General features: G+C 49.5%; 1 protein-coding gene across 1 annotated transcript; it reads right to left on the bottom strand.

The window, feature by feature from the left end:
* Positions 1–5,567: 5,567 nt before the first annotated feature.
* On the bottom strand, positions 5,568–8,040 carry Gas1 (growth arrest specific 1). The gene has a single exon (XM_008833091.3). It carries the CDS (start codon positions 7,897–7,899, stop codon positions 6,880–6,882), a length of 1,020 nt encoding a protein of 339 aa, XP_008831313.1. The 5' UTR covers positions 7,900–8,040; the 3' UTR covers positions 5,568–6,879.
* Positions 8,041–8,799: the final 759 nt, after the last annotated feature.

Consider the following 8,799-nt stretch of genomic DNA (forward strand, 5'->3'; position numbering starts at 1 on the left):
ACCCTTTCTCCTAAGATTTAGTCAGAGTGTTTTATTACAGCACCAGAAATCAAGCCAGGACAATAGTATTTGTCTCTGAAGCACTTTACTATTTAAGTACCTGTGTCCAGAAATGGTCTTTTTTGCTGCCCTGCTCCTCAGACTTTGTCTTCCTCTTCCCACTGGGCTAGCTCTGGGTTCCTCTGTAAGCTAAACGTCACTGTCAACCTGATTGTATTTAGAATCATCTAGGAGACACAGCTCTGGGAACGTCTATAAGGATGTTTCCAGAGAGGCTAACTGAGGAGGAAGCCTTCCTCTGAATGTACATGACACCATCTCATGAACTGGGTTCTCAGACTGCATAAAAAGACCAGTATTCATCTCTCTCTGGTTTCTGAGTACAGAGGCAATGTAACCAAGTACTTCATACTCCCACTGTCAGACCTTCCCTGCCACAATAGATTGTATCTCTGCAAACCATGAGCCAAAACAAACCCTTATCCCTGTAAATTGCTTCTGATCAGGTATTTGGTCACAGCAACAAGAAAAGTAACAAATATAGCTCCACTTTCTCTTCTTCCTTCTCTTCCTCTTCTCCTCTCTCCTCTCTTCTCCTCTCTCTCTCTCTCTCTCTCTCTCTCTTTGCTCTTCTCTCCCTGCCCCAAACTTCCAGAGTTTCAGTCATGACTACTATTCAAGTCTGACTCCAATCTTAAGTTTCAGACCTGGAGCTAGATTCTTGCCACATACCACCCATGGAATATCCTGATAGTTCTCAAATACCACTCACCCTCAAAATTTCTTCCCCTGGCACTGAAGGTGATTCTATCCACCTGTTATTTGACCCAGAGGCCCAGGGTAGTCAAATTAGTGTCTCTCTTTCCTTGAAACCAATTTTTGATCAATCATAATGTCTTGAATTTGCCTTTACTATCCCCTGATCTTTATCCCTGGGACCTACTCTGGTCTTCATTCCTTAAAACCTTCATGTACTCTGTCCAAGAAGCTGAGCCTCTTTTCCCAGCTAGGCTCAGCTGGAAATGTCCAGAGGTTCCCTGTCTTGTACATGGTGCAAGGTGAAGTTTATATCAAGCATGACCTCCAAGGCTTCCATGACCTGGTATCAGCCCTCCTTTTAAACTTCATTTTTACTGCTTCTCCCGTTACATTTGTGCACATGTAGCACACTATGCCACGTTGGTTCTGTGCCACATTCTCCAAGAAGCTTTCCTTAAACTCAGCAGGGGACTAAACCATCTTTTCCTGTTGTGTGTTAAAATTACCTGTCCCTACATTGACTAACACCTTCATCAGGATCAGGACTATACTGTATTCCTACTATAATTGTTTCCCTCAGGGATGCTTATGAAATTTTTTATGCCTCCATCATGTGTTCAGTATTATAGACAAAAGTTTTAGTCAACAGAAAGGCTATCTTCAAAGTTTGTTGCAGAAAAATGAACTATCTGATGGGCAAGAAGTGACATAGGTTAAAAGTGAGGGTCAAAGGGCAGCATCGTGGTAAAAGAATTCTTTCTGAGAAAGGTTTATATCTCCCTGACATAGTCCTTTTTGGGCTCTTTAGTAGTATTTGGTCAGGAATAAAATATAGAATAAGAATGAGCTGTGGAATGCTGCCCCATTCTAGTAGTCAGTAACTATAGTCAATATCCTGTAGAACTCACAAATGTTAAGCAACCTTGAAGGACACATATTGATAACTAAAGAACACAAGGCTGTCCATAGTGGTCAATCTGGAAGCAGATACTATTACTTACTTTTTTTTCACAGATGATGTCCTTGATGCTACTGTGTATATTCACCTGTTGGCAGACTTTAAATCCTTTCTGTTTGTTTAAGGAGACTGTCAGAGCTACACATGGCATATAACCAATACCATGGAGAGTACCAGAGTCTTTGACCCACTTTAAGAAATTGAATAACTAAACTCGGTAACTAAAACCCAAACCTAAACAAATCAGTAAAATACTATTTTGGAAATGCCATTTCAAAAATAACGTAGACATCTGGTTCTGTTGGGAGACCCCAGGCCCCTGAAAGAAGGGGTGGAAACCCCCTCTGGACCTCAGAAACCCTTCTGCCTTTGCGGCATGCATCTTAGGCAGAGTTTAGAGGTAGCCTTCCAAAATATGAGCTGAAAGCGTCCTAGGAAAGCAAATCTTTCCCACATCCTTCCCTGCAGTTCCTCTTTAAGAGGTGTCAGCATGGCTGAAAGAATAAAGTGGCTGCACATTGTCAGGCCCCGCTATTATGTGCTTAGCATTTCCATAACAAAAGTGCCACTCGACTTCTCCCCGATTAATGCAGCTCGAGGGCTCTTGTCGTCCTTTAATAAAACATTGTTGAAATCATTTATTTAGAGCCCCTGGTTACTAGTGGGAGAATGACCATCTTTGTGCCAAAATATAGTGTATACAGTCCACTATTTTGTAGTAGATCATTCTGTTATTTACGAAATTGATTAAATGGATGCCTTAGGAGGTATTTATGCTAATAGCACATTACTTATGTCATTGGGATAGTCAAGGGTGAACTTTTTCAACTGTCTCCCAGAGGCAATCTCTCAAACAGAATACAGTACTGTCCAACCTAACTCCCAGGCAGTGAGCCCCACTGTGAACTCAACTGTGGCCTAAGTATCCTGGCCACACTGCCTGTGTAACCTGATGCCCTCCTACAATCTTCCTTTGAGCAGCTGGGAGAGACCCAGGTCAACTGACAATGTTTCCCATGTTTCTTGGTGTGAGAGGTCAAAAAATAAACAATATCTACTTTTCTTTTTCTAGCTTTGAAAAGAGATACATGAAGCTATACTGGAAAGCATTCATAGCCAATTGTATAGGATAGCCCTGAATTTGTTATGGCATTCTGGGGTCTCCTTTTACTGGATCCCATATAGCATTGTTGGGATGGGGTGAAGGCGTCCGCATGGGGCAAGGAAAAGACACCCCAGCCTGCTGCCCTGTGGTTGCTCTTGCAACCACTGTCCCATAGTCTTCTGGGTACAACCATGCTGCTCTGTTTTCTTGTGGACTCCACTGGAGACCGGTAGTACCCACCAGCTTGCAAGAACCTAGTAGCCACTGAAATTTGTGACATGGCCAGGAGCTGCTTCCATCCTCATTGGTGTGAGTAGGGAAATTGCTCAAATACAGGATGTTCGTCTGCTTTAGAGGAAGAATTCACTTCCCTAGGGCCATTTTTCTGCTTTACACATAGGGATTACTCGTGTACATTGCTATATATTGTTAAAAATCAACAGGGACTTTATGTTATGTCCATTGTGATCATGTACAAAAGTGTTGCTGTGTGCTCGGGTGAGCAGTGAAGCTGAACCTTTTTCTATTTACTGTATGGTCACTTCAGTTCAATGAACTGCCCCCTTGTTCTTGACCATTGTCGCACACTTCCTTAAACATTTGTCACTGAAGCGCCTCCAAAGACAAATAAACTGTCACTGAGCATTGCAACCCACTAACTGGGGAAATAGGAACAGCCTGGAGGGCTAGAGATTCGACATGAAATCGAAAAGGAGCTCCTCTGTTGGGGAAGACCTCTGTGGGGTGGGGGCCCTTCCTGCGAATTCCCAGAGAAGCCAGCTACCTTTTCTCTCATTAATGGCACTTCCAGGCATTCTCCTGGAGACAGCTGAGGTTGCCAAATGTCCAGAATTCCAAAGGGATCCCTGGAGAGCATACGATATTGCAGATGTCAACATCTGTAAAAATCTTTTCTGTATAGAAGCAGATGGCAGTGGAAAATCCCACACTGTTGAAGCCCACTGCCCTAGATCGCTGCAGCCTGCTCTGGAATCTACTAGGTCTGTCCAGAGTCAGAGGGCCTCCCCGTCTTGCTGTCTCCTTGCTCCAGCGTATTGTTGTTTAAATTTAAGTGGACCACAGATCAGTGTTCACTTTCTGTAAGGCAGAAGGCATCAAGCCGCATGTCCCCTCTCGCCCAGAGCGAGCTGTGTTGATTTATTCTAGGCAGATGCTTTTGACAGCACCCTGTAAAACCAAGTCCTGGGTTTATTGTTGCAGTTAATTATCAGGCCTTTTCTAGTGTTAATGTCTTTTACTTCTTACCAGGGAAAACTGGGCCTTTTGCTGTGACAAAGACTTAACTTTTAGTCAAGAATGTGTTAAAATAACATGAGATGGAGATGATTTAAATATATTTAAGGACAAACGCAGGAGTACTGCTAACTCCTGGTCCTTTTGTAAAGCAAGCTTATTTCATTTACAAGCCTCTTCCAATACTCTTTGTTCAATTCCCAGAGAAACACTGCTCCCAGTTTTGTTTTAACAATATGTTTACTCAACCATTCAGGTGACTGGAGAGTCCAACCACAAACCCCTCTCCTGGGCACAAGTCTGATATTACAGCCATCTGAGGCTTTCTAGTACCACTAGGAATCTTGGTTTCAGGTATACCAAGAGGTGCCTAGACTCCTTCCCTCCCTCATAACTGCAGAAAGAGGGAACCAAACCAAAGAAACCTCAAAAGTTGGGGGGTGGGGGTGGAAAGGGGCACAGCTTTGTTAATTACTTTAGGCAGCAGAGAAATAAGAGTTGTTTTCTCAGCACATGTTAATATCAAATAAAGAGACACCAGATCTTACTAATCTGTCGACCCCTCAGACAAAGTTTATTTGTGGTGACTTTTAAACTCCCGACTTGCCTTCCAATCACTGCGTTTAAAAAGAAAAGCTTTAAATAAACACCAGGAATAGAAGATAAATAAACTTTTTTCCCCCTTGCAAGTGCCTAGCTTGGCAAGGTTCAGGCTCAAATCCCCAGAGGACAGAGTGCTCTCTTTTGTGTTAATGTTTAAAAGATTTTCCAATGCCGGAGTTTATTCCTACTGCAAACATTTCTATTTACAAGGTCAAGTGTACCAGCACTCCACACAGCTTAAGAGTGTAATTATTTATGTAAGGGCGTTTGAGTGTGCATCAGTAGCTCTGGCAGAAGCCCAGCCATCAGCCCACTGCTAAACAACTCCTCAAGACAATATTACCAGTTCTGGTAATTATTCCTTTCCCTGGTGTGTTTACTTTGGCACGCCTGAGTGTTTTGTAACAAAATTTGGGTTTTTTTTGTTTTGTTTTGTTTTTACCAAAAGTGTGAAGATGGCTTTGAAGTATTGCCTAAGCTTGGTAGGCCCATTGGTAATAGATGTTATTGGCATGTTTGATTATATGAGATTGCCTAGAAGGCAGAGGACACTCCTGGGGGTCAGAAGTGAAGGAGAGAGGGTGTACAGGGTGGGGCACAGAAGAAAAAGGGGTGGTTATCCTCAATCGAAGAACAAGAGACAGTATTTTGTGAATTCTTTTTGCAAATGCAAACACCAGTGGAGGCCAGTCACAAATCTTTTTAGCTGCCTCATTTACAGATCTCTAATTGTTCATTAAATTAAAGCAGAATTAACCCACATCCCCTGTCTTACACTGTATTTTAATTTCAGTTGATGGTTGATGGATTCTCAATATCCCCTCCACACCCCTCCTCACCCATTACTGGGTTAACCACAGTGTAATTCTGGAAAGCAACTACACCATATTCATTGTTTCAACTCTTTATACTGATGTACAAATTTTTAATAAAACAACCAAAAAATACACAAAGCCACAGTTATTTAAAACAGGATTAAAAAAAATCACGTCTATAAAAATACAATGTTTAAGGCAGTTTGGAAATGCATTTATACATTTCTACAATGTCCATAAATTCTTTTGAAAATAAGAACATTACTCCAAATCTATAAAATACACTGTACATTTTAAGACTGTTCTAAACAGGGCACACTTCAAAAGGGGCTTCGGATTTGGGTTCCTGGTAACCAATGGATTCTATACATTTCTTGGAGGGGGAGATATAACATTGATGTGGATTTAAAACTTTTAATTTCTTTTAAAAAATAAATTATTTCTGAAGCATACAATTTATAAAAATTCTATATACAAAGTACAGCAACTGGTAAGAAACCCCAGTTTTAATACACTTTATATACGACATACCAGGGTTGAAGACCCTGATAGGGGCGCAGAGGCAATATTCATTCTCTGCCTAGTCAAACTTACACTTTCTTGCTGTAAAAAAAAATGACAACAAAACAAACATTATAAAGAGGCTTCCTTTCATAGATGGCAGTATAGAGCTTTTTCAAAATAAAAACTTGCATTGTTCAACACTATGGTAACTCTTTTAAAACAGCATTTTTGGACCCTTAATTCTAAGACACGTGCTGAGAGATCAGAGTGATAGCATAGGCGCTAAAGTTATACAAATGTAATTTAGGGGTTCCCCAAGGCAATCACCCGCTTCACACCCAGTGTTACAGGTGTTGGCACGGAGAGCAATCAGTGAATGTGTGAGTGGTGCTGTTTCATTCACTTACCATTGCTGTGCTCCTCTCTGACCACAGCAAAGAAAGTCGTTGCCACCACCATTTGTCCCCTCACAGGAAAACTGTTAATAAACAGGCCCTTTGCAAGTATAATTCCTCCTGCAACATCCCCCTCCCCCGGTCCCTCGGAATTGTTAGGTCCCACGGGTCAGCACTCTCTAACCAAGTCCAGGCTTCCGGTCTGTTTCACTAGGTGTCCTGAATTCTGCAGATTTCCCACCTGTAGGGTTCATCCCAGTTGTTTCCGGAACCTGGAACCGGCGGATGCGGTCCAAGGAGCCATGCAGGGGGCAGGCGACTCTAAAAGAGCCAGGCGTGGTGGCTGGGAGACGGGAGAGGCCCAGCGGACCTGGGGAAAGTTTTGGCCGGGCTTCCCGACCACCCCGCGTCCCTGGAGCCGCAGGTGCCCGGCGCGGGGTCCAGCGGAGCGCGCACGCCGGCCTGGCAGTAGCGGGGTCTCCAGGACTAAACGCTTGACCCCAGCAAGAGCAGCAAGATGGAGGCGAGCGGGGTCCAGGCGCCGGGGCTCGCCGAGCGGCCGCCGCCGTTCCGGCGCCCTGAGCCGTAGGGCAGGTCCCCGAGGCCGCCCGCTGCAGCAGCGCCGCCGCCCGGGCGCGCAGGGTGCGGGAGACCGTCGTCGTCGTCCAGGGGCTGCTCGCCCGCACCGCCCACCCGCTGCTCGTCGTCGTAGTCCTCGTCGTAGTAGTCGTCCAGGCCTCCGTCCGAGCCGCTGCTGCCCGGCCCCGCGCCCGTGTCGGGGGTGAAGCACAGGCGGGCCATGTTCTCCTTGACCGACTCGCAGATGGGCCGCTCCAGGCCGTCGCACACGCAGTCGTTGAGCAGTGCCGCCTTGGGCACGGCCAGCATGTCCTCGATGACCGTGCGGCACTCGTCGGTGCAGCGCAGCCCGTTGAAGAGCTTGCCGCAGTAAGTCAGGTAGCGGCTGAGCGCCAGGTTGCAGCGGCTGTCGCGGTCGCAGCGCCGCCGGGCCTCGGTGCAGCCCATGACCCCGCCCGCGCCCGGGCCGCCCGCGCCGCCGCTAGTCCGGGGCAGGCACGGCTCAATGGCGCGTTTGGTGGACTTGCAGTTCTCGTCCTGCGCGCAGTCACAGTCCTCCAGCGCGGGCCCGCGGCGCGTGTGGTTGAGCTGAATGAGCGCCGAGATGCAGTGGCTCGGGCACCGCCAGCGGGACGACAGCGAGGCTGCCGAGGCGGGGAAGGCGGCGGCCGCCCCGGGCGCCTCGGCCGCACCGCGCTGCGCCAACACCGGCGCGCACGCCTCGGCGTACTGGCTGTAGGCGTAGCTGCACTCCGGCTCCCCCTGGCACTGCAGCAGCGCCTGCCAGCAGATGAGGCGGCGGCCGTGCGCCAGCCCAGAGCCCCGCGGCGCCGAGCCCAGCAGCTGCAGCAGCGCCATCAGGCATAGCCAGGCGCCCGGCACGGTCACCCCGCGGGCCCCGCCGCCGCCCAGCAGCGCGGCTATCATTGCGGGCAGCGGCGGCCGCTGGGCGAGGCCGGGAGTGGAGACGAGGCGCGCGGAGCGGCGGACGCGGAGCGGGTGCAAAAGTTTGCCCAAGTCCTGCCCACTTCGTGCATGAGTGTCTTCATAAATCCATGCGCGCCGCTGCCCGGTGCCCTGGGGGCGGCAGAACGTGGGCTCCCGCGCCGGCGGCGGTGGCCTCCGGAAAACGCTCGGCCGCCCAGATCTGCTCCGGTTCTGGCACCGAGAGCACTCGTCTGGCTTCCCGGCGGCGGCGGGAGGCGCTCACTGGTGCCCCGAGGGGCTGCGGGCCGCGGGGTCGCGGCGAAGCTGCAGGAGCGAGCGGCGCCGGGGGCGCATGGTGCTGTGAGCTGCAGGTCCTGGCTGCGACAGGTCTGGGCTGGCGGGCGGCGTCCGAGCCCGCTACTCGCGCGGCTGCTCCTTCCTCCGGGGTCAGCGCCGCGCAGCACCTCGCGGCTCTCGCATCGCGCCGCTTCCTGGCCCTGCGTCCAGCGCTGCCCGCCTTCCCGCGGCCAGGCCTCCCGGGTCCCCTCCCCCTCCGCCCGCGGCCGCCCGGGCCGAGCTCCGCCGAGCTCCCTCCGAGAAGCACCGGGACTTGCAGCGGCTCGGCGCGGCGGAAGAGCGCGGCTCCGGGGCTGCCTCGGCGGCTTCTCCGCTGACCCGGAGCCTGGGGAGCCGATCCGCAGAGGCCGGGGGCCGACCTGCTTGCAGCGAGGCTTTAAATACAAAAGTGGGCCGGGAGCCCCCGCGTGGTGCTGCGGTGCCCCCTCATTATGCATGCATGGAAAAGCAAACAAACAAAAACATTAGCAACGCTCCTCCGGCTCCCGAGCCCCGGCCCCGCGCGCTCCCAGCTGGCCGCTTTCTCCTTTCTCCACTCTCTTT

The sequence above is a fragment of the Nannospalax galili genome, unplaced genomic scaffold (genome assembly GCF_000622305.1).
Source record: "Nannospalax galili isolate Female #2095 unplaced genomic scaffold, S.galili_v1.0 scaffold1096, whole genome shotgun sequence".
NCBI classification, from domain to species: Eukaryota; Metazoa; Chordata; class Mammalia; order Rodentia; family Spalacidae; genus Nannospalax; species Nannospalax galili.